The sequence below is a fragment of the Protopterus annectens genome, chromosome 2.part1, assembly GCF_019279795.1.
Source record: "Protopterus annectens isolate FY-2018-M chromosome 2.part1, PAN1.0, whole genome shotgun sequence".
NCBI lineage: Eukaryota > Metazoa > Chordata > Ceratodontiformes > Protopteridae > Protopterus > Protopterus annectens.
Genome location: NC_056729.1, coordinates 1,958,809,886 through 1,958,836,962, shown reverse-complemented (window position 1 = coordinate 1,958,836,962; position 27,077 = coordinate 1,958,809,886). Strand labels below are relative to the sequence as shown.

At 37.5% G+C, this 27,077-nt stretch overlaps 1 protein-coding gene across 3 annotated transcripts in view; it reads right to left on the bottom strand.

Annotated features, from left to right (window-relative positions):
• DST (dystonin) overlaps positions 1–27,077 on the bottom strand; it is a 4,096,730-nt gene that overhangs the window by 396,000 nt on the left and 3,673,653 nt on the right. For all 3 annotated transcript variants that reach the window (XM_044063350.1, XM_044063347.1, XM_044063348.1), the window contains 3 exons: positions 25,764–25,937; positions 16,672–16,827; positions 6,199–6,396 (listed from right to left, as the gene is read on the bottom strand). In XM_044063350.1, coding sequence (XP_043919285.1) covers positions 6,199–6,396; positions 16,672–16,827; positions 25,764–25,937 — 528 coding nt within the window. The remainder of the gene's footprint in view (positions 1–6,198; positions 6,397–16,671; positions 16,828–25,763; positions 25,938–27,077) is intronic.

Sequence of the window (27,077 nt, the reverse complement as noted above, 5' to 3'; positions counted from 1 at the left end):
AGCTCCTCATTAGCACTCTTCAAGAAAAATCTTGATGATTGGATGGGAGATAGGAAATTCAATGATTGGATGGGAGATAGGAAATTCACTCCGGGGACCACTTCTGTGGCTCTGTTCAACAGGGGCACAAGAAAATAATTTTCTTGGCTGGCGAAAGCCGGGATACCTTTCTTGGCTAGGCTTATATAGGCCCTAGGGCCAATAGCTTAATACTTATCTATGAACCTATTACTCCCAGACATGAAAAGCAGTAGTGATCACTGATGTACAGAAGAGTCCACGTGCACAAGAACTGTGCACAGGAATACATAGTGCACTACTGTGCATGCCAGTAATGATCACCATCTCAATGTTTGTGGATGCATGTGCAAGAGCTATTGTATGCCCACCTCCCTCCTCTGGCCAACTGCACCACCTGCCGCAGGATTAACACCAAGACCACGTCAACACAATAAATGAACATCAAGTATAAAATGACAATGTGGCAGCTATGATGTCCTGGTATTCCCTCATCTGTGAAGTCCTCAGCTGCAAGTATGCCTAAATGTCGGGGTCCACGGACTTCATGTAACATCCAAACTAGCCACCACACATACACTACAATGTCTGCCATTAAGTAAAATTCATCTATCTTGCCCATTCAAGCACTGAGTAGTACAATTCTGCATACCACTGCAAAGCAAAATAATGCTTTAAATTACGGTGTGCTTTGTACACCTTGCTACATAGAACCTGTCTACTTTTATGTGCTTCAGTATCATGTGCAATGGTGGTTCATGAGATACATATATATATTTTTTTGACAGGTATTATGTTGCTCAGCTCTGTACACTGATCAACATATTAGTAAGGAAGGGGGAACATTGTTTTGCAAGCACAACACTAACATATGGTTATGCCTCTCAACTGTCCCTTATTTTGCAGAATGTCCCTGATTTCACCTGATATTTTTGCCCTGTCTGTCATAACATTTTTGATTTTCTGGTAAATAACTGAGGATTACAGTCAGTCAATAACACTAATCATTAGAGTTTCATAAGTCTTATCATTCAAAAAAAAACACAAATACACGCTGATGCAAAACCTGTTGTTCTATCAACTTTTTAAGTTAGAGTAATATTTAAACATTGCTCTTGATTTTGGGCCTTTGCTCCCCCAGTATTTTTTGGTTTTATCCAAAATTTTTCAGCAATTAAGTTGAGAGATAAGTGTATGGTAATTGACTACTCCCCCAAAGGTTACCACTTTAGGACAAGCTGATACTTCAAAGGTGCAGCCTTGTCGAATTGCATATTATCAAGTAGGGGTTGATTTGCATGTGTACATAATGGAGTAAGAGCTTTCACACAGTGTTATCTTTTTGTGTGTTATTATTTATAAAGATGTAAGAGTTGCGGTACACAAGTATATTGCACAGCACCCCTGCCTCACTGTGCAATGTTTATGAATAGGGGTCACAGATATTTTCATGCAGTTGACAGGAACAGCTAAATGGTTCATCTGTCTGTGTTTTCTTCTTGGTTACTGGATGTGCTTCAATTGGATTTCTGTTTTTTTTTCTAACTGCCATTATGGAAAAACATTGCTACATGCTGTTGATACATTATACAGACAGTACAACTATCATGCCAAGAATGCTCATGCCTTTGGTTTTGTAATGCCTTTTGAATCACTACTTGCCATACTGCAACTAAAATGGAAAACTATCAACACAAATATTTCACTTCTGTTGTAACTTAAAATACAGTAATGGCAAACAAAACATGTGTCGTAGCTTGAAGCATCAAGTGAGCATTACATTAATGTCCCTCCGTATTCTAAGAATTTAATTATTTAATGTAATATCTCTCTGTACTCCAGGTCAATTTCTACAATGCAGTTGGCGGGGGTCATTAAAGCACGATAAAAGATTTTTGCTTGCGGCAGCATAATTAAACAATTAATAAAATGATATGAAGCAACAAGCAACAAAGTACTGGGATCTATAATGCTGCGGCGTCAATATTAAATGCAACAGTTCAGAATTATGGCGGGTTTCAATATTTGGGAACATTTTATTAACAATGCTGACAGTGCTACCTGGATTACTTATTTGTTCTTTTGTTCACCAAGTTTGTTGTCTCGTTCAACTTAATGGTTTTCATCCAGTCTGGACCTTAAAACAGAGAACTGCGTAACACCATGAATCAGCAAAAACTGAAGAAAATGTGGAAAAATACAGAATATGTAAGACCACCTCCTCTCCTGGCTGAGAAAACAAAATGGATAAGATGAGAACGCCCTAACTGTGTCACAGTGATATATGTCATACTTACAGTCATCATCCTGCTAGCAGTCAATACTCTGAAAAAAGTAGGGTATCATAATTTTTTACATTATTAGCCTTATTATTTCAGCTGTTGGCCATGGTTATGTGCTGTGGTGTTTTTTCCCCTCAATTACTGTCCCATTCACTGAGAATAATACCACAATATAAATAAGACACTTGTCTTCAACCACTGTCTTATTTATGGTTCCATTCCAATGGGATCCAGTGTGTGTGTGTGTGTGTGTGTGTGTGTGTGTGTGTGTGTGTGTGTGTGTGTGTGTGTGTGTGTGTGTGTGTGTGTGTGTGTGCATCAGCCTGGAAGCAGATGGATGACAGTCCTTTCTGTTTTGCCAGAGAAGGAAGGCACATCTCACAACATGACTGTTGTACATTGACCAACACTTCTGCCACCACTGTAGTTGCTATCATAGACAATGTCAGTCTGTTCAATCTACCTATTTAGCTAAACCAAATCAGGATAGTAATAAAGTTGCATTGTTCAATGCTAGAAACTGCCCTTTCTAAAACTCCTCCTCTCCCTGGAAGCTTTAAACATCTGCATTATCGCTAAAAGTTGGTTTCAGACTCTCCCTCCCTACCAGGTTTCAATGTTTGCCACTTGTTCAGGCCCTCTACTGAAGGTACCTCTGTTATTAGTGGTGGTGTGTCCATATTCCTCCAAAATTAAATCACATTTAGACTAGTATAACAAGATGATGTAGTCGAACTTCTCCAATTCTTTGTAATTATCAAAAAGGTCCCATATCACACCTTGGCTAACTACAGAACTCCACCTGTAACAACTAAAAACAATGAGGCTTACCTAAACAAGTTTGAGGGCCTCACCACTGAAACAAACTTGGGGACTTCAACTATCCATTTATAAACTGGAACATCTGCACTGTGTGTAATATTCTTCAGTTTTCATCAATGAAATTGCTCTATACCAGAGCGTCACTTCACTGCCAGGGGTTAAAATTTACTTGGTCCTCACAAATATAGTATCATTATGCTGTACACCTATACCAATCCCCATCATTCATGAAATATGACAACCTTTTAGCGGTTGTCACTACTAGGTACCAAACTAAAATCCTAAAATTCTACTAATTCTCTACTACCAGGAAATACTATGTAAAATGTTAAGTTGCTAAATTGTTAAGTTTTCTCATTCACTGTATGTCTTGGAAGAAGTTTTCTCCCCGGGCCTCTGCTGAAAATGGACTTGTCCAGTCGGACTTTCCCAGTAAACATATGTAAAACAAATAAATAAATAAATACGCTTTATGGATTTCTCAAAGGTAAACTTCCTGCAGTTAACAACTTAAAGCAGTTTAACAGCCCAGCTCCCCTTGTGGGACCCAGTACCCAACATTACTTTACTTGTAGACATTTTCCATTGTCGCTTCACCACCTACATTAATACTTCAATTGAAATCTGATACAAATACAATGACAAGTTTAGGAGCAAATCCTTTGATAGACCTCTGGTATAAATAAACTCTACAAGTAAAGAAAAAAATCTCAGCTGTAGAACCATCTTAGAAACCCCATACTCCAAAAGTGAACTCAAGTTACTCAAGGAACTTAAAATCTAAATGAAATGTACCAAGGCCAAGCATGAATACAAAATCAAACTGAATGAAATAAACTGACGTGAAGAATGCAATTCAAAAGCTCAGTAGACACCAGTCCAAACACAAGCAAGCAGGAAAGTCCAGTAAAAATTCAAACGATTTAATTAAGCATTTTTCGTTATAGCAAATACAATAACTTGAAGAAGTTATTGCATTTGCTATAACGAAAAACGCTTAATTAAATCGTTTGAATTTTTACTGGACTTTCCTGCTTGCTTGTGTTTGGACTGGTGTCTACTGAGCTTATGAATACAAAATCATCATCATGGACAACCAGAAGCCCTTCTTCATCTACATGAGGAACCTTAAAAACAATGCACAGCACTGCACCATGCAGGTGCATATTAATAACAGACACTCAGTGCCAGAGAACACAGCCAGCACAGTTGCAGACATATTTAGTTCAAACTTCTCCAACCCATCTATCCCCAGCTCTTCCCCCTCACATGACACTATGTCTACACCTCCCACAGACAACCTCTGAACAGTTCATAAAGACACCCTGAGGCACAGGAAGTAACTCTATAGGCCCTGCCAATGTACCAGGTTACTTCTTCTCATGGCTCATGTTGGCTTAGTTAATAGAATACTTTCAGCTACTTTACGAATATAATACTCTGTATGGTTATCTTTATCTCTACGAGAGCCAGAACTTAACTTAGATGGGATATAAGACTGTGGTGACTTCATTACTGGAGTCCTGTTGTTGTAGGACTGTCCAATACTATAGATATACTGGACAACTCAGTGAGAGACAATTCAAGGATATGTTCAGGACAGACTGAATTAGGGAAATGCCATGTCTCCTCATAGGACTCCCCAAGGGCCATGTTAGAAAATATGTAGCGAAAGCCCGGTGAGATATTTTACTGGATGCAACATCTAATTCCATTACTACGCTGTGGCTTTAGTTATGGGGTCTGACATTTGTATAGGCTTTTTTCCCTCTAAACAACCTGTACTTATCGATATGGCATCCAAGCTGTACTTATGGATAGGGCATCCACCAAGTTAATGCAAGGTTTGATTCCTTCAGCCTCCACTGTCTAATGTAGAGCCTCTGAGCAAGTCAAATGACCATTCCCAGGGTGAGACAGAAAAAGGTCCATAGAGAGAACTGTTCTACCCAGAAAAACAAATATTAAAAAAAATGCAATTTAAAAGTTAGATGAATCTGTGCCTAAGTAGTGGAATGAAACTTAATTCTTAAGAAAGGTGAGAGGTATGTCTTTGCTGGAATAAAAAGGATTCTTGGTTCTAACCCACTGAGCGATAAAGAGAATAATTTTTGTAGGGTACACTAAAAGCATCTGTATGACGTAAAGTACCGTAGGGAAAAATGCCAATATAAATAAACATCTCCATGTATTTAAGATGTCTTATCATTCTGCAAATTAGCTGAAATAATAGGATTTAAAAATTTAAAGTAAAAATTTTATATTTTGCATGTTTGGTGCCTTTGTGTGAAACACTTTCAGTATAATGGAAGTGAAAAAATATTTCTGCAATATTAACTATTCTACATTTTTATGTGATATAATTTTTTAAATACATTAGAACACTAGGAAAACAGAATGCTAGCTATGGCAGAAAATTTTAACAGCATATTTATCTACTTCAGTGTAAACAGGAGTTTGGCATCTCAAACAACCAACGTTATGCGTTACAACTAGAGATCAGCTAAGGACATTTAGATTACATAGGTTCATAGTTTCATGGGCAAGTACTAGGCTAACTGCCCTTGCAGGTCATTTTATGCCTAGCCAAGTTCCCTTTTAGTGCTTAAATTAATCCATCCCATTATGTTATAGACTGGCCTTACCCATCCCATGGTCAATAATTATATAACGCCCCTGATGGGAATAACTGAGATCATACTGTATATGAGGGGATCCTTGCATGGCATACAGCATGGAACTGCCTCTGTCCATTATTAGTACAGGGGGTAGCCTTGGGGTAAGTTTTCATTTTCCCATCCATAGATCTTAGTTGTGTTTGAATAGGGACAGGGATGAACTTTGTTTTATGTGGATAGGGAGTCTATTCCCCATAAGTGGCATTCTCTGTAAGATATAGTGGTCTTGATATCTTGTCTCAATGAAAAATCAGCCATGAAATGTTTTTGTAGTCCATTCATTGTTTCCATGTAACTAAGGGTTATGTTTTTGTAGTCCGTTCATTGTTGTTTCCATGTAACTAAGGGTTATTTCTCCTCTTATCTCCTAGATTATTTATGAACCATTTCCCTCTTACCTGTAGAAGAGCATTATCTAGCATCTGCCTCCTCAGCTCGGTCTTTTCCATTACATTCTTCCAGCGTTGCTTCAGAGTTCCCAGCTTGCTTTGCAGATTGCTAGCTTCTTCCACAGCACTTGATTCGATTAGATCATTCCCCGCCTTCTTCACGGCTTCCACTGTAGACTCGTGTGCTAGCACATCATTCTGTAACACCTGAACAAATAAATAAGCAAATTACATATGCAAATATTACTTTTCTCTTAAATGATTATTTATGTTTACTAGAACTTACATTTATTTATGATTTACAACAGTAAATGCTCTTGCTTCAATGAAAATTCAAATAGAGATGTACTGATTTTAGTTCTACAGACAAGGCAAATGCCGCTAACTGACACCAAATAGGATGACACATGTAGGTTCTGTAGTGAACAAAGAGGAGAATTTATAACCTGGTATGATTTTTTCCCCTCAGCTTTGCCTTGCTTTTCTTAGATTTGTATTTTTTATAGCTAGACCTGTTTAAAGGTGATTATGTGTTAAATAACTGAACTGAGTCCAAACAAAGTTTCCTTGTTACTGTTACATGGGGTCTGACAGCTGATGACCTTCTATTTTGCAAAATAAGAACATGTTCCTCTTTCTGATCCCCTGCTATAATTTAAAAAAAATAGTATAACCTTTAATGCTAAGATGTTGAGGTATCCAGAAACTAGTATACGCCAAGCCTTTTACCCACACTAAAATCATACAAGGCATCAACACTATATTCTTCAAACAACTTTCTACTAAGCATACACTAAACCAACACCAAAATATGATGATAAAGCCTAAAGTCATATCTAATTAAATAATAAAATGCATTACCAAATAATATGAAATCAGTCCATCACAGCACCTCCTTTAAATGCCAGTGCAAAATGTTTCTCTCTAAACCAATACCGTGCACGGACACAGAATCACTTCGATTTTTTACATTTCTAATTATTACAGGACATCAGCAAACATCTCTATAAATGGTTGTTGTCTGGTGAGTAACTAATCAAGATGTCCAAATCTACAACACCTAACATAAATTTGAAGTCATTTATGTCTAGTAACACTTATACTTGGTGTACTCTGAATAGTCAGTGATACCACCTGCACCCTTACTCTGGTATAAAGGGGTAAGAGGTTTGTTTTTTACCTCTCCTACCCAAAAACTATGTCTTTCAGTTAATTATGTACAACTTATATAAAACACTGGTTATACGATAACATGTTGTTATATACTAAAATAATGGTTATACTTAAGATGCATGAATTGTATTTATCTAGAAAATTCTTTATAATGTAATGTTTTAGTAATAAGAAATGTCTCCATTGTACTTAGTCCTTAGAAAATGTACTGCATGTACAAAGTCTTATGTTACTTTTGTAATATGCTGCAACAGCAAAACAGATGACAATGCTTCAAAGATAAACCGACTGAATGTTAAACAAAAGCATGCCCGTCAAAAAATAAGTAATTATATTGAGAAAAAGGCAGCAGAGGAATCAGCCAAGAAAGACCGAATCAATCAGAGGTAAGATTAAAAAGAGTGAGGTACTGGGAAAGACTTGTAACATAACAGAGATGTATAACATATGGGGAATCATGGACAGTTTGAAGGACGCTGACACCAACATAATGTATAGTCAATGTAGAAAATAATCCACAAGCATCCAACAAAACTCTTTAAGGTAGGATATTCATTACTTTCCAACAGAACAGATTTCCATAAAGATAGTGCCATGTGTAAGAAGTAACTGATTTTCACAATGTTACAGTAGATGGGATATTTATTTAGGAAAGAGCCACTGAATCAGTACTGATGGAATAGGCTTTGGACTTGGAGCTGTGCAAGTGTGTGCGTGTGTGTGTGTGTTTGCGCACAGAATCCCATTCCGAAATCAAGTTGATAGGACTGAAGCAAGTTGGGAAAAAACAACAAGGTCTAGGAGCAAGTTTGGGAGAGGCCGTTTGAGAATAAAGCACTTACATGAGTCAAAGCTACACACAGCATTGTAAGAAGTGATCAACAGATAAGTCCAACATGCAAGACAACAGTAACTAGCCTGAATGGAAAAAAAATATAGAAGGATGCCAGGAGTAAACAGGAGTTCCTTTGGGCAACATTTACCAACCATTTGCTTCTAATGCGACAGAATGTGAATGTGGCACCCTGAAACACAGAAATTGTATCTAAGTCAAGAGGAAATAGGCATTTAATTAACACTAGATATTTAAGATTAACTTGTTTAGCAGGCTTGTAGTAGAAATAAAGTATTTGGTCTGGTTTTAGACTAAATGTGATTCTACCAAATAAATCTTCTACCATATGTGATTTTAACTATTTTTTTACCATATGTGACTCTACTATTTACATCTGTAACTAAAGGCAATATACTCATATATGGATCTAGTGGAACTGTTCAGTTCAGTTCAGGTTCACATGCTTAACATTAACACCATAATGTTAAAACATCCACACCTTCTGCGTATGTTCTGTGCTAAATCATCTGAACATGCATGCAGAAAAGCAGAGTTTTTGTTGTGGAGGAAGCCTTCCTGTGCCTCCCACACCCCCTGCTAATTATGTATACTAAGTCTGAGATCGCACAACCCCCCCCAAGGGATCATCCTTTCTCACATAATTGCTGGCCTTATGTACTGGCATACACAAATGTACATAACTGGCAGGTTGGTGCACAGGATTAAGGCTATGACATGATAATGAAATGCATCTGCAGTGCTGCGTTTGAGTCACTCAATCTTTATCTGCCTGCTGTATATCTCTGGGCAAGTAACTTAACCAGACCATATTCATGGATTCTCCCTGCAAAGAGACACTTGTGCCAAGTAAGTTTCTCTGATAAATAAACAAATATACTAACTTCTCATCAAAGTAACAACAGTAAGCAGACAATGACTTGAAATTTGAAAGCAATAAGGAAAAAAGGAAGATTTAAAGAAAGCGGTTTATATCTGACTGTTTCTTAGAAACCCTGACCTAGGGCTGGGGTTTACATTGTGCTGTATTACATGGTGGATGTGTGAAACATGGAACACGCACCACCACAGACATTGTGAAATGAAAGCCATTTGAATAAGCAGCAAGCATTGCTATCCCTCTATGGTACTGTAGCCTGAACAAACTGTGTCTACCATTTTGTAACAGTGTATAATGCAGGCAGCTAGCCGCACTGACATTATCTGCAGGACAATAGCATTTCATGCCTGCTCTAGACAACTCGGACAAACCACTAACATGATTATTAACATCAGTCTTAATGACACAATCCTTTAAAACCTTTTGTATACCCGGCCTGTGATTTCCCTGGCTTTTAGTGCTCCAGAAAACAGACTGGTAAAAAAACATCTTGGTTAATGACAAATTCTGAAACCACCTTAAAAATTTAGGAACTCTTTGCAAAGAGTATGTAAGAATTGCAATGAAAAGCTTCTTAAACCACTAAAGTCTGGCGGCTGGAAATTCTGTGAGCTGATGTAATAGCCACCAATACAGAATTTCCATACAAGATAATTTGCCATAGAGAAAACAATTTGTTTGAAAGGAGACTAAGTCAGCTGTTAGGTTCTGCAAACTTCATTCCAGAACAGCTGAGAATGAAGGTTGCATCCCAGCTTGGCACTGAGGCCCTTACTGGTGCCTTAAGGTGTAAAATATCCATCAAACACATCTCATACACTTTTATTTGACACACTGCTAGCTAGCAGATGCACAGTGTTTGTGAAACCTCTGAGGTGAGTCAGAAATGGACAAAAAATAGCCCTCACTATAAATTAGTCACTGAAAAAGACATAGGCTGTCATTAGCTGTCGAAAGGGTGAATCACTTGCATTCAACTGAATACAGTATTCTTTGCATTTGCTTCTTGACTATTGATATGACTGCAGAAGAGTACAGAATACAACATGTTAAAACTGCAGACGTTTTTCTCTGGAACCCAGGCAAGAGAATGGGGGAGGGACAGACTCTGTAATGAACTAAGACAGGAATAAAACAAGACTAGGAGGTCAAGGTATAAACTAGATTAGGTTAAGTTTTAATTTTAAAATGTTTAATTTGTTAACAGGATAATTGAACTATTCATCTCAGACCACAATCAAGCATGCAGAGACCACAAGGGCAAAGGAAATGCTATAGGAATGGACTGTCACCATCAGCAGATCAACCAATATGTTTTTTGGGATGTGGGGGAGAAATAAAATACCCATACCCAACCCACACAGACACAGAAGGAATATGCACACTCCATTTAGACAGTGAACAGAGGTCAAGATTGAACTCTGGAGCTATGAGACAGAGATCTTAACCACTTTGACTTTTCCTGGTTAGGGGTCGCCACAGCGAAACTCCCGTCTGCTAATGATTGGCAGTGGATTTTTTACGGTGCCGAGTTGCCAGCCCGACTCCCAACCTTCAAAGAAGGCACACCCATTCACGCATGCATCTACCTGCATGTCTTTAACGTCACTCGACCAGGGGGAGGACATGCAGACTCCACACAGAAGGCTTATAGTAAGGGATGTTATACCTGCTGAGGCCGGAACGGGACCAAAAGAAATCAGTGAAGCCAGAACGGGACCAAAATAAATCATTCTACAGTTCAATACCTGTACTTTAAACTGCCTTTATGGAATGCAGTACACTGAGCAGGAAGTCATAAACAAATTTGCTCCACCAAGAAAGCAACAAAGCATCTTAGAAAACTCCAAAATCTAGGTAGGGACAGCAGAAATCTGAAAATCTGGAATTTCTGAAAGTGATAAGCCAGCCAACCTGTGCTTGACTTAAAGTGTGAAAAATCCTTAAGATCAGCTTATTCAGGACCTCCCAGTCATTGTCTCTTGAAATGCAATAAGTAAACAGTTCTAAAATATAACTACTTTCACCTGGAATTTGAAAGGAAACAAGCTGTCATAGTGAAGGCTAAAAACAACTCAGTCAAAAATAAATGACTAAACACTGCTTTGGTGAAACTTGTTGTTTTGTTTTCTTTTCTTTTCACTTATTATTCTTTTTTATCGGATGACCTCGGACATAGACTAAGGAGTAGACGAATGCAAGGGGTATAGTTTGCCACACAGGCAGAAAGTTCAACTACAACACCATTTTCCTTGTCAGTCTCAACAGAACGGTCCTCTGTTGTCACTGTGACAACTAACATTCAAATATGTCTCAGCAGTAAGATCAACTTGCCCTCAGCTCAATGGAAAACCCTTAGGCTTATTCTGTAAAGAAGATAGAAGTGCGTCCCCCTCCATGCATCTGTTCAAGTAATACATCACAGAGAAAGCAATCAGTCTGAAAGGAGATTGTGTCAACTGTTCAGGAATGACATTTGTATCCCATCTTGGCACTGAGATCCTTACAGGTGCTTTATCATACTGTCTTCTCTGTCATTTTACCATGAACAATATTTTAGAGCATAAAGAATACCCCCACATATTAAGACACTGATTTGTCTGGATACTTCTGATACCATCAGCTCTCAGCTCTTTTGGGGGGAGGGGGGCGCATGTGTGCTCCCCACCCAGTCAGTTGAGGCATCACATGTATTCATCTGAACTATGGAAAACAAGGAAAAATGGACCCTCTCCAGAAGATGTTGACAGTGTACTGGCCATTCTCAATCCTTTAGGATCCCCAAAGATCAAGATCTGATTCTCTATGCCATTTAATTGCTGGTAGCCTTAGGGCACAAAAGTCAATGGCTTAACTCCACAAAAGCAGATTCAGCAGAATGACTGTAATAGCTTTAAGGAAATCTAGTTAAAATACACCTGTGCCTGGAGACAAATTAACAGGGACTTCCTGAGAGTTACATTACATTGCATTATATTAATCTGCTAGCAAAAGGATACACTAGAGCTATTTAGTCCCATAAGTGAGCAGTCAGCATTCTTCAGCTGCCCCCTACTCTTTCTGGGAAGAGACAAATGCTCCCCAGTATCACATCCAGTTTCAAACAGATTCAATAGAGTAAATTTATGGAATAAGAGACAAGGCAATGACATCTGAAAAAATGACTCAGTTATACAGTACTGTTCTCAGGATCTGCCAAAGCTTAGATAAAACATTGGTTAATCTATGGGACAACACAGACTCATTGTTTGCACAAGGCAGGCCCATCAGTACCTAAATAGTTGCTAATGATGCATGGTACAAAGAAAGGTCCAAAGGGCAATATCTGAAATCAGAAGTCTTTTGCTTCAAAGATGAATTTAAGGAAACAAAGTATTAGCATGCACCTGTGCCCGATATGTAAGATTAGGCGATCCCACTGATCTAAAGGGATCAAGAAAAGCTCGTGTTAATAACACTTAGAGCATTTCATACTACATGAAGTGACCTGCCTGAGGACAGGAACACAGCTTGGGAAGAAAACACGGAGCTCTAATTTAGGGTATCATTTCCCTTCTCCTGTATTTTCCTCAGATATCTATTGATTGCCAGAATATGATGCTTTGCAAGGTTAAATTTTCCCAGATTCAGAAAGGGCAAACTCTTATATAACCAGATGCAGTGGCTCACCACTGGCCTACACAAAGAATTAAACTCCAATGTCTCAGCTGCTTTGGTGAAATAATGAGATTGAATCAAGCACCATCAATGTGACCCCTGAAAGGCTAATCCCACCAAACAGAAGGGTCTGCTTTCCTAGAAAGGATCTCGTTTTAGTCTCCTGATACCAAGGATGTTATAGTGGTTATTATACTGGTTGTCTGTCCATGTGCCTGGGTGGTTTCTAGTACTCATGTTTAGTTCTCAAAATAAATGAATAGCCAAGGTGTTGTCTGGCCATTGGAGAACAATGCTATTACACAAGTGCGAGGCATTCTGAAGTGTACTCCTTACAAAAAACTAGAACACACCAGGATACAGCTTGCAGGGTCTAAGTATTCTATCACATGTTGCCTGCTTTACTGCATAACAGTGTTCTGGAATGCAAGACTTCTCAGTCCCTCCCAGAAGGTTCTCAAATCCTGAATTTTCTTGTGGTAAAGGACATATTTCTTCAGTCTGGTGAATCTGTATGGCATACGAGGAAACCTCCAAAAAATGGTAGATGGAAAAGATAAGGACCTTTCTTCTTCATGCTGAATGCATTTCTGACAGTCCTCCTCTTTCATCAAATTTACACCAACCGGTTCCTCTTCACCAGCAACTGTTCTGGAAAGGGCGTCCTAGTCTGGGATCACGACAATGTACAAAACACTTTTAGTGAATCCTCTGAAGGTGGGTCCATGTGCAAAGACAGAGAGTCTGAAATGACATTTAAATACATGGAAATCTAAAGCTATTCAGTTAAAGCAAATAATAGCAATAAATGGTGAGACTGTGAAGAGGGAAGGAGTAACTCTCAAAACAGTGTGGCAGATTCCCAGGGGAAGAAGGCAATGGAGAATGGAAAGACAGGAGACAAGTGGAAAGGGGCCCAGGTAAGGATAATGATGAGAAGGGTGGCACTGTACAAGCGACGGTCGGGGGGAGACAAGCAGAGGAAGACAGGAATTCCTAACACTTGAAATGAAGGTGAATGTACAGAATAAGAAGAGGATTACATAAGCAGGTGAAGAATAGGGAATGTGTTCATGAAACTGACAACAGGAAACGGAGGATAACAGTCAAGGAAGAGCTCTCCGAAGGCAAGAGGATGACAAGTGTTCTCCCACAGAGGTCAGAGTGACTCCTATCCCACTTAATGTGCTCATTTGTGATCTCATGAGTGTATAAAAAACAGGCTCTATTTTTGTAGGAGGAACCATGATCGGGTGTCGTAGCAAATGAGGGAAGAAGTCTGAAAAATGGACCTAAAGAAACTCAAGGCATGATCTATACATTTACAGCTTTACTTTATCTCATTCAAATGTAAAGTCTTGAACTTAATTTCATTCTTTTTACCAATTTCACACATACAATTTAGAGAAATAGCAGTTTTTAGATTGTTACAACTACATTGCTGAACTACTGCCAAATTTCTAAATTAAAGTTATTATTAGTTATGCTGTGTCATGCTCAGACTTGTTTGTTGACTGTTGTACTGCTTTATACTCTTGATGTCAAGTTTTCACTGCTACTGTAAAGAGGTCATGGATGAAAAGTGTTTCTAGTTATACACTCCACATATTCATGCAAATAAATAAAAATAAATAAATGAAATCCAAGGAGAAGAAATTTGTTTTGGGGGGGGGGGGTTCTCCCTTCTGCATCAACCTACAACTACCTACCCTGTTCCGTGTGTCCATCACCAGGTCTACAAGCCACCTCATAACCTTCCTGGATGTGCTGTAAAAGGACTGGGCCAGAGATAATTTTACAGGTGGCACAGCTGACCTGGGGGTCTAGCTATCAACTTCCACTGGGGACAGAGGGTTGTTTATAACTTACCCTATTACATCCATGGGTAAGCAAGCAGTTTCACCTCAATTAGAATACTCATAGGACCTAGAGCTGCCTTAATACTCCTGAAATCTACTACTATAAGACATATTAGAAGATGAAGAACAGACATGCTGGGTGGTGTTTTTTATGGTGGCAATAAGAGGAAAATCTTGCCAGGGAACCTTTCTTACACTTTTTTTGAGAAGTTCTTCCTCTTAGGTTGGCATTAAGCTCACCTTACGTCAGTGTGCTAAAGTTTATCATGCGCCTGCACTGATACTAGGTTGAATTTTGCATACCTAATGTGATGTTTAGGCCAATGATATAGATCCATACACAACCACTGGTTATAGGCCAGTGATCTAGATCCATACACAAACACTGGTCATAGGCCAGTGATCTAGATCCATACACAACCACTGGTCACTGGCCAGAGATCTACATCTATACACAACCACTGGTCATAGGCCAGTGATCTAGATCCATACACAACCACTGGTCATAGGCCAGTGATCTAGATCCATACACAACCATTAAACATAGGCCGGTGATCTAGATCCATACACAACCACTGGTCATAGGTCAGTGATCTAGATCCATACACAACCACTGGTCATAGGCCAGTGATCTAGATCCATACACAACCACTGGTCATAGGCCAGTGATCTAGATCCATACACAACCACTAAACATAGGCCGGTGATCTAGATCCATACACAACCACTGGTCATAGGTCAGTGATCTAGATCCATACACAACCACTGGTCATAGGCCAGTGATCTAGATACATGTACAACCACTGGCCATACTTTTGTTACAGAGTGATTTTTTTTGACAAAAGAAATGGTTATTTGGAAGTCGAACTCACAGGGAATGAAAAGGTCAGTAATAAAGAGTCAACATTTTGTAAACTATACTTTAAGCTTTACACAAGGAATTGCTGATAATGGCAAAATAGAAATGCTGAGGGTCAGAATCACTTCTTTTTTTAAGGACACTATGCCAGTTGTATGGGTGTGCTGTTAGTAACACCAGCACAGTACTTCTAAAAAAAGAAGACTCCGGTGAGTTACCTCTACCGGGTGAAGAGAAATGTCTTTATTTTCCTAAATTATCAGCTCATTCTGATTGAGATTTCCTTGACAAAGACACATTAAAAGTTGTTCAAGGGACTGCCCTGATGATAAAAGAAGTTACTGTTGTGTAGGTTAAAACCAAATCCGGAAAAACGAGTTTTCATCTTCCACATAACCAGGACGCTTTCTAGTAGAAACATGGATGTGGACGGTAGGCAAATTATGCAGTGGATGCCTATGGGTAGTTTAGGCAGCGTAGAAATAAATGTATCAAATCTGAAAGCAGTACCCAAAGCTGTAATACGACTTTCCCCTGATTATGCATGTACATATTGACTTTTCATTCAGTAACTGGGGAAGTGAATTGGTCTGAGGGTATTTACCTGCCATGATCCAGGACATCTAGGGCAAAGAAAATTACAAATACTAACAGGACTACAGTAAAGCAAAACTATTATATGAAGCAAAGGTATTACAGCAAGTGGAAACATTACAGCAAGTGAAATCTGAATGCTTAACTAAACTATTTTCTTTAATTTATAAATGCGTATTTTTGCACTGAGTGTTAGTATCATAGTTTGATATAGAAATCCTCCAGTTATGTTTACTAGGATTACAAAACATGTTTCTTTTATGTACATGTTTATATTATCTGTGGTATTTATGGTAATTATTCCCCAGATCACCACTACAAATGGGCCTTACCCAGTTAAATAACCTAGTAATCCAAACATAAAACAATATATAAATATCCAAACAAAGATAAAAAAGCCAACATAACTGATCCAGTCACTTACAAGTATAAATACTAAACCTTTTTTCCAATTTTCAATTATGTTATACTTAGAGCTAATACAGTGGATTTAGCAGTTTCTGCTGCAGTATAATTCTGTCATATTGCCTCTGTTACACAGAAAAATACCAGCGGACACAGGTATGTTAAAATAAAGAAAATGAAATATAAGTATCCTACAACTCACATGATGTTTTGCAAGTTCAATTTCGATAGCCTTGGGATCACCTGCAACAGACTTCTGTTCATTCAGCAGCTCTTCGGTATGTGTCATCCATGCCATGAGTTCATCTAAGGCATGCTGGAACTGTCCCAGGGCCAACAGCGCACCTTCCAGTTTGTGCTGCAAGGTTAGAATAAACAAATGTTACTAACAAACACTTGGTGATCATTACTATCGACCTTAATGTGAAAAGTCGATGGTGAAAGTATTTTTCTGCACACCTTTACTGTAAGCACACTACTTAAAATTACCTGCATCTCAGATTTACTTTTAAGATAAGAGTAGGGGCATGTTTTATGGACATATATGGAGCTGTCGTAAATGTGTTATTCATAAATGATCTGTGTTACCTCATCTAAGAGATGCCTTTTGCTGCAAGGTAGCGTTGGTCAATTATGAATAAGTATAGAAGCAAAAATGAATTAATGTCTTTCTGCCAGCCCCAAATTTGTTCCATTAAGACCACTCTCATGCTAATATTGTGACATTGCAAAAGGTTGAATCATGAGCTGAAACAAAGCAGTGCTACTGTTTAATAGTAGGCAAGACACTTTGGATCTATCAAGCCAGTTTTGGGTAATGAAAAGTTTAATCAGTGAAAATAATGTAATTAAAATACGGATGCCTTGTTGTGTTAAACCAGGCAGGGGAATATGTAATAATGCAAATTCTCAAGATAAGGTTGATTTCTCATAACCCATTTTTTCTAGTCTGACTTTAAGGGAACACTATAATTTGTAGAAACATATACAGCTCCATAATATATGTAATAAGTCAGCTCTTATCTCACGTAATGGACTTAAACAAACTGCTATTAAATATATCAACACATAAATTATTTTTAACCAATCATACTAAACTCCCCTATTATGATAACTATTGGAATCCTCAAGACATGGAGATATTCCTACAATGGGATCAGGCCAGGCCCAGGGGGAGGATGCCCCCTACCCACTGTAGAAGGAAGTAGCAGTCCACAAAATATCACAAAAACTGATAGGCCAAAAAAGAGCTATACAGATGATACAGCGGACTATTGTGGATAAGAAATAAATGATGTATTGCTACTACTAAGCAAGAAGTCCAGAATTTCCAGAAAAAAAAGATACATGAAAGGATTAAAAAAGAAATTACAGGAAAGAAAAATACTTCCACAAGAAAAACTGTCAGAAGCTTCAAATACAAATTTGTGTTCATTAATACAACAGATTTGTGAAAAACACTATACAGACCAAGAAACCTTGTGCCATTTGGAAAAAAAAGAAGCAACTCAGGAAGTGCGAAAATTTAAAGAACAAAATTTAGAGATGTTTGAAGGGTATAAAAAAGAAATTTGAATAAGGGAAAAAGGAGAGATCTGATATGGTGCAACATTTATGCAAAGGAGAAGGCTAAATTAATCAACACAAAAAAAAAAAGACAGCCCAAAAGATATTCAAAGAGAAATATAGGCAAAGGCATACAAAAATGGGAAATCTCACAATAAGAAAAAATAAGATCACAAAGAGGGGATGTAGAACAGAATATTAGCCAAGTAGAAGTTAAAAAAACAGAAGCTGAAGTTATGGAATATTTGTGAAGCGAAGGATTCAGTGTAGAAAGTCTTACACAGGTCATATCACAGCATGATGGAACAACTAGTCCCCAAAGTAAGGAGAAACAAGAGGAGCAGGAGACATCTGAAGAGGAAATGTGGACACTGGAAAGAAGAAAGAGATTTAATATGGTGCAATATGTATGCAAAGGAGAAATATAAACAAATCAATGCAAAAAGAGCAGCACCAAAGATATTTGAAGAGAAATACAGGCAAGCACATCTGGATATGGAAAGTTTTATATACAAAAAAATAAGAAAACAGAGGAAAAGTAGAAAAGAGGATTAGTAATGGAGAAGTTAAAGAAATAGAAATTGAGGTTATAGGATACCTGCAAAGTGAAGGACTTAGTGTAGAAAATTTAACTCAGATAACAACACAACAGGATAGAGCAATGGACATGCAAATTAAGGAGAAACCAGTGGAGCAGGAAGCATCTAATCAGTTGAAATACTCCAAACACAAGAACTCCAAACAAATAAAAATAAAATAGAATAGAAGAGCTACACCAGAATCCACTATGGTAAATTTATTAAATGTTTTCATTTTTCATTGAAAACTTCTTCAGAATAAAAGTACATCAAACCACTGAACCTACTTATACCCCTCCACCTAATTAACTTAATTAGAAAAATCTTTACACCAATAATCAAGTAAGTAAAAGGTACATGCCCCTTGGAAATGCAAACAACTTTCATAGAACATAACATACACTATATGTACATGAATATAGACTTACATAATAAATATACATATACATATACATAACAAAGCAAGGTCACTTGACATACATTTTTTAAAATCTTGAAATTCATAAAACCTTCAGCTTTTAGCCTAAGGATGAAACTTATATAAATAGTACTATGTAAGCCTGGGTACTCAGTGGTATTAGATTAGTACATGTTCATAAAAATGAGGGACATAGTTTTAAGTTTACGATTTTAGAGCAAGTAACATTGGGGGACAGAGGTGGTCCACTCAATGATTTTTTAGAATTAAGAGAATTAAGGTGGCAAAATTAGATCTAATGCCACTGCCATAGTGGATTCTGGAGTAGCTCTTCTATTTTATTTTTATCTACTCAGTTGACATATGAAGATACTTTGGAGCCTCCCATGGGAAACCAGTATAAAGTTTCAGTTGGAGCTATACAGCAAGGGAAAGAAGAGGAAACTGTGGCAACTATGACACAGTCAATGCCATGGAGTGATAGGCCAGTGAGTTCCCATATGAAAGAGCAATGGATGACAGTGGGTCAAACTGAAGAGAACACAGCACAGAAAGAAGCCCTGGAACTTTCTATAAAATGCCCGCAGAAAATGGCGAACAAAGAATATGTCCTCAGTTTAGAAGAAAATGCTCTAAGAGAAGAGTTACTCGATTTAATAGAGATGGTTAGACATATTAAGATCAATGAAGGAAATAGACTGCAGCAGGTCAATAAAACCCCAAAAAACTGCCCATAAAGATTCATGCGATATAATACAAGTAAATAGGATACATTACTGTGTAGTCAAATTAATAACAGATAAAAGTCCTACCACAAGAACATAGGGTAGAAAGGGAAAGGACGGTGAGGAAATCGAATGCCATCATGGAAGAATCAAACAGAGAAAAATATAAAGCAATTAAGACAAGAAGTGTCACTGTTAGAGTATAGAAGAGGGAACAGATCATCAAAAATACTCAGAAAGATAGATGTGATAAAAATAATGTGCAGTATTATAACATATCAGGATTTATCACATACTGTCACAAATAATAAACTAAAAATATCAGCACAGGCAGAAAACTTAGAAGATACATAGATAAATATAAAAGAAAAGTACAAAACAAGCAATTTATTGATGACCTAAACATGTTTTATAGAGAATTTTGGAAACAATGTAAAAGGAATTGAAAGACCACCAAAAAAAGCAGAAACAGATACACTATGGAGAAGTATTTATGGAACATAACAATGCTAAATGGAAAGAAGAAGTAAAAGAAAGACTAAGAAGTTCAACTGTACAGGATGTGAAATGGGATGAAGTAATGGGCAGAGAGATTGAAACAAAGTTAAGAAAAGCCTCTAATTGGAAAACCCCAAGCCCAGATGCAGTACCTAACTTCTGGCTAAAAGTATTAACATCTTTGCATGAAGATTTAGCCATGAATAACAACTACTTATACGTGCACCTGAATAGACACCAGCCTAGCTAACAAAAAAAAAAAAAAAACAATGCTCCTACTTAAACATGAAACTGCAAGCTACCCTAAAAATTATAGACCAATAACTTGCCTTCTGACGACTTATAAACTATACACTGGAAATTATATCAACAGAGTCTATAGTCATTCAGAAGAAAATTCAATTATGGCAATAGAACAAAAGGATAATAAAAGAAAGTCACCATTTTTACTTATATGTTGAGCTAAAGTATTTGTACAAATCTCTCTATGTATCATTGATCTATGCTCCACCATTCTGTCCCTTAATCGGTGAGTGGGTTTCCCCAATTAAAATGCAGGACAAGTCCTGCAAGTAGCCAAATAAATAATATTATCAGTATTACAAGTGGCATAATATCTAACACGATACATCTTATTAGTACTAGGATGTATAAAACATTCATCCCTAGTTATATAAGCACAACTCAATCAATTATAACAAGAAACAGTCCCAATTTTACTTGATATTGTACTTATTTGCTGATGAAAATCCTTATAACAAAGCCACCTCTTTAAATTCGGGCAGTTCTTATAAGAGAAACTAGGGAAACAATTAATGTACTGAGTTAACTCAGGAAGAGTCAATAAAATACACCAATTATCCCTTATTATAGCCTCTATTCTTCTACTAACCCTATTAAATGTTGTAACATAAAATAAATTATTAGCCCTATACCTAACAGTAACTTGGGAGGGTGTAGTATTAAGATAAGGTTTGCATCTATCATTTCTTTCAACTAATATATCCTGATAAACATTTTCCAATGTGCATTCATCATAACCCTTTTTCAATAAACTCTTTCATCATTTCTCGCAACTGAACAGATAAAAGAGTATTATCAGTATTAAGTCTACAAACTCTAGTAAATTGTGCTTTCACAATGCTTTTAAATATAAATTGTGCATGCATATTCTACCTGTTAAGGTAATTATTCTTATGTAATGGTTTCTTATACCCAGTTGAATTCATTCCCCATTCATTAACAAAAAGCTTAACATCTAAGAAATGTATCCTAGAGCTCAAATAAGCAAACCTGAACTTTAAAAAACTAGAGGTAGTGTTAATATAATCAATAAATTGTATTAATTGCTGCTCATTACCATTCCATATAAGGAAAATGTTATCCATAAACCTTCAAAAAAAGAATATATTAGAACCATATAAAGAATTATTAAAAATATATCATCTTCACATTTTTTCAAGGTAAGGGTTGCATATGTATTACCCCTCAGTGTACCCATAGCTACACCTGTTAACTGATGACAGTAATTATCCTTAAATAAAAATAAATTATTATCTAAAACTATCTGTAACAACTCACAAATAGTCTCAATTTGTCGCCCATTATGGCCACCTGCTTCTACTAACAAGTCTCTAACAGCAGATATACCCTATTCCTGTGGGATCACAGTAAAGAGTGAAACAATATCAAGTGTTACAAGAAAACAATTATTAACATCATTAAGTGAATACCATTCATGCAACTGAGTTAAAAAATCACCAGTATCCTTGATATAACTCAACATTCTTCAAATAGTCACTCAAAAAGTTCTGTAAATATAATGATATAGATTCTGTGATCCAACCCCGTCCAAAGACAATCGGTCTCATTGGCGGGTTTTGTAAGGATTTATGTATTTTCGGAAGGCCGTATAGCCTAGGTATAACAGGACAAGGCACACTAAAATAATAAAACAAATCCAAACTAATATCGCCATTGATCTGCAAGTCGTAAATTAATAGGTTTACATCTTGTATACTTTTCCATACATGATTAATGGTACGAAGTTTAAAAGCATTAATATTTTTAAGCAATGCATTTACTTGGTTCACATAATCATGTCAGTCCATAAGGACTACAGCACCAGCCATATCGGCTTTTTTTATAACAATATCAAAGTTATTTTGCAGTCCCAATAAAGCCTGATATTCACTTAGAGTTAAATTATAAAACTTACTAGGAGGACCACATTCATATAACTTGCGAAATTGGCCCTCATAAACATCATGAAATGCTGTAATCACAGGATGGCTAACTGGAATAAAAGTACTAGATCTTTTATTTAATGATGTGATAATGTTCAAAGAAGCACCAAAACATAACTTCAAATTCAAGTTTCGACAAAATGTTTTTAAATCAGTTAAAACATTAGTCAAAGAATCAGTTTTTGCAGGAATACATTTTTCTACCTTTATTCAGAAGGTTAATTTCAGAGTCTATAAGGGAATATGAGCTCAAGTTCACAACTAAGCCAGAACTAGTAAAGTCTACCATTTGCTGCTACTGCGAGTTTGCGGACGCTGATGGTAACTCCCTTCTCTCTTCCTCGACTGCAGTCTTCAACATAAAAGTGAAAATGGTGACACTCATTTTTTTTTATTTTAGAGTTTTGGATGTGGTTTTTAGAGACCTAAGAGGTGGAGATTTAAATAATAAATTGGAGGTCAGGGAGTATGACTGGAATTTACATTTAAATGCTGACCATGCCCCCGGAATAAATAAGATGGTCTCTTTAAAACCTATTTTAAAGTATAGGCAAATATGTTTTGAGATAATTGTTTTTTAAACAAATTTATTTGCTACGTGATGTCATGTGATTATTTTACTTTTCTATTTAAATGAGTTCTTAAGTTGATTCATTATACTGATGAAGGATTTTATCCGAAAGCTTTATTATTAAAGACTTGATGTTGTGATTACACATGTTCATATTTTTGTTGCATTTTCAATGTGTTATTACTTTACCACGTTCTGCAGTTGCTTTGAGTTCCCTTCTTAGTCTAGCAGAAGCATATTGGTGTCAAGTGGGAATGGAAATCAAACCAGAAGCAGATAAAAATCAGGCAGCAACTGACTATGCCAAAGAACAAAAAAAAAGAATATAAGGTGAAGGATCAGATGAGAAGGCAAGAAATGTGGAAAATGCATAAATATATTGCAAGTGTTGAATCCTCCTGGAACAGCCTCATGTTGATCAGGATTGAACACAAGAATAGTTAAGCACAGGCAAATTCAAACCAAAAGATGAAAGGTTAATACTGGAGGCCCAAGACAGTGGACTACGTACAAGTTGGTTTACAAAGTCTGTTGAACATGTGGAAGAAACAAATGTAGGTTTTGTAAAACAGAACTGGAAACAGTTGCACACCTTGCTGCTGGTTGTGACATACTAATGGCAGAAGGACTGTATACTGGAAGGCGTAATAATGTGGCAAGACTGTTGCACTGGGGATTGTTCAAACATTATAATACTGAAGTAGATGAAAAACACTGAAAACATGAGCAACAAGGCATCACAGAAAATGATGAAGTCTACATCATATGGGATCATCCTTTACTAACAGTTCAAAAGATAGATGTGAGAAAACCAGGTGTAGTAGTCCATGAAAAGAAGACAAAAGTAGCATTGATCATTGAAATTGCTACACCCAGTGACTACAGTGTCTTGCGTACAGAGAGACACAAAGTCATAAAATATCAAGATTTGCAGGTAGAAATGAGGGCAGTGTGGAAGAAAGATAACCAGACAGTTCCAATAGTAGTAGGAGCATTCTGGGTGACAGCAGGATGCTACTCAGAGCTAGGGTCATACCTGCCTGGGCTACAAGATTCAAGAGCTCCTCTATGGCTCTTTTCATGTAGTCCAGGGAGGTACATCTCAGGTCATACACAACGACATGGGCAATGAGAGAGACATATTTGTACCTGTTGTGGAGTGACCTAAGAGCATGCATTACGTGGCAGATCCTGGCACCCGACAGGCAGCTGACCGTAACTTTCTCCTTATTCAACCTAGTGAGTGGGACATCACTGTGCCTTACCATTGAGTCACCTATGACTAGTCTATTGGGTAAGTTGTTTTGCCTTATGGGCTTTGGTTGAGTGGCACATTGTTTATGTGAGCTATGTGTCACATGGTCTGTGCTGGGATGTGGTGGTTGTTTGTGTTTCTGCCTCCGAGGTCTCTGTTGTTTGGGCAGATTTTTATTGAGAGCCTCTGCAAAAGTAGGTGTGTGCTTTGTGTTACTATGTGAGGGTTGTGGATGTGTAAGTTCTGGAGGGCTATATTTTGAATGTGGTGTGCTGCAGGTGTTAACCTTCTCCTCTTGACTGGCTAATCTGGTCTTGGCTGGAGAGTGCTTGGCTTCCAGTTTGGCTATATATGTGCATTTCTCACAAGTCATAGTGTTGGAAGGTAAGAGGAGAGGGTTGTCTGTGTACATTAGGCAGTTGCTACATTGCAACAGGATGCCCAAGTTCACAAGGTTGACAGGAGAAAGCACAGGGAACTGACCTTTAGACATGCCTGACTCTGCTGGGAAATCCACATAACCACTGCTTACTTTTGTTGGAGTGCTCACAAATTTTAATACCACATATATCCACATCTAATCATTAACGTTTATTTGTTTTAAACCCTTTGTATGACTTTCTAACCATAAATGCCTATTTTCTTTATGAGGAAGCCGAGTCACTTTGTGATTCCCTTTTCTCTCTCCCTGGTGATCAGGGCTGCACTGACTGCCCATTTCTTACCCATTCATTATCATAAGGATGAAGTCTGGATTGCAAGGGCCTTGGCTATCACCATTGCTACAAAATGTTTAAGGATCCCTGTCCAGTCTTGCTACATCACCTATCACTGCTAATGTGTAATTGCTCAGCCTATGCTTCCACATGGATTTCTGCCTGTATAAAGGATCTCCACTTCCACCTTAATTAGCAGATTAAACCCAGTTCCTGACTGTCCTCCTGGGTAACAATTTCATGACCTAGTCCCAGACAGTCACTGCACTCTGTTCCTGCCCCCTGCACACTGTTCCTTCAGCACTCATGTCACTATATGAACCTGAATTATTAAGCATACACTAGGTGTATGCCTTACTTTCTTGCAATGAGGTCACCATAGCTGGTTGCAAGAAAAGTGATCTGGGAGCTATGGTCATGTTAAAGTAATCTTCTTACTGCAAGTAACAACTGGGATAAGCAATTACCAAAATGGCATAATGTTATTCAAGTACAGGCAGTTACATCAATAACTGTGCCACACTGCTGGCTTAGAATCTGAGAGTAATTCACAATTTATAGTCATTGATCAAATAAGTAAGACAGTACTAGCTATGTGGTACAGACCACTTAAAGCAGCAGACACGGGGAGATAAGTTTAAATGCTAATTAAAAATACTATCGCCTCTAGAAGAAAAAAGATTAAAATAAACTTTTTTAACTATGCAGTTTGTCTGTTTACCTTTCTGTGGACAATTTTTTCATCCAGGTTATTCCACAGAAGTTTTAGCTCTGTGACTGGGTCCTGAACTGTATGTTTGTCAAAATCCACAGCTGCTTTCTTCAGCAGAAGCTCTGCTTGATGATTTAGGCGTTCCATTTCTATCTGCTGTTGATACACTTCTGTCTTAAATTGCTGTAAAAAAAACAAAAATTCAGAAAAATCAAGTAAATGCAGGAAATACTCAGAAGCGCAAGAAAAAAAACAATTACTTATAAGCTTGTGCACTGACATTCATAGCCACTGTTGGTTACTTCTGCACAACAGCTACATGGGACCACCACACAGCATCTCACCTGGGGAATTGCTATTATCTCAGCATCACGAGGAACTTATAGTACAACTTTCCAGCTTAAATGCAAAAGGCCTAAACCTACTTTTACTTTTAACACTTAAACACAAAATCATGCAACTCCCTCTTAACAAATAATTCTGCTTACTAGAACACTTCATTCTTGGCTAAAGGCTGTAGTGGTAACACAAATGCAAAAAACGGCTGAAAAGCAGGTCTGACTGGCACCATATTTGCATTTTCTAGAGCACAGGACATCTTAGCAGCCATTTGAAGTCTCATACTGTTCAACCTTACTAACATACAAAAGCCTCAGAAATAACATATCTTACTAAGTTTTCTGATACCTGCACTTCTGAGGTCATATCTCTGTGGCTACAACATCTGGGAATCTAGCAGTTGCGTAAATGTAACACAGCACCTGCACTTTCCTAAGTGAAGGTACGGTAACAACAGGTACCTGCATTCTCTCCTGATGCCCTGCTGAAAGAGAGAGTCAAAGGCTTCCTGACACTCACAATATGTATAATGAATTAGATCATGTTCCTCACTTCCATTTTCCTGTGCAAGTTACATTATCATTAACTGTTTTTGTTCTTCTCAGTTTGCAAACTGTAATCAGGTTGCTCTTAAGCTGTGCTCCGGTTTACATTTTTTACGCAAACCTTGTTCATTTATTACATTTGTTATTCAGTTAGTTTCCTTGTGCCAGAGGCCATGTTACAGGTGAGACCCAAGTAAAGTACACCATTTAATAGATCCTAAAACAATAAGCACTGGATATGGTTAATAAACAATTAGAAATGTGAACACAAAATAAAGCGTGAGAGAAAAAGAGACCTATCACAGATAAACACAAGGGCCAAAGTAACCAAAACTGTGGCAATCTATGAACACCAGGACCAAGGAGGCATATAAATAATGGATTCAATCATACAGAACAATTAAAACACTTGAGTGCTTTCATTCATTAGGTAGGACTG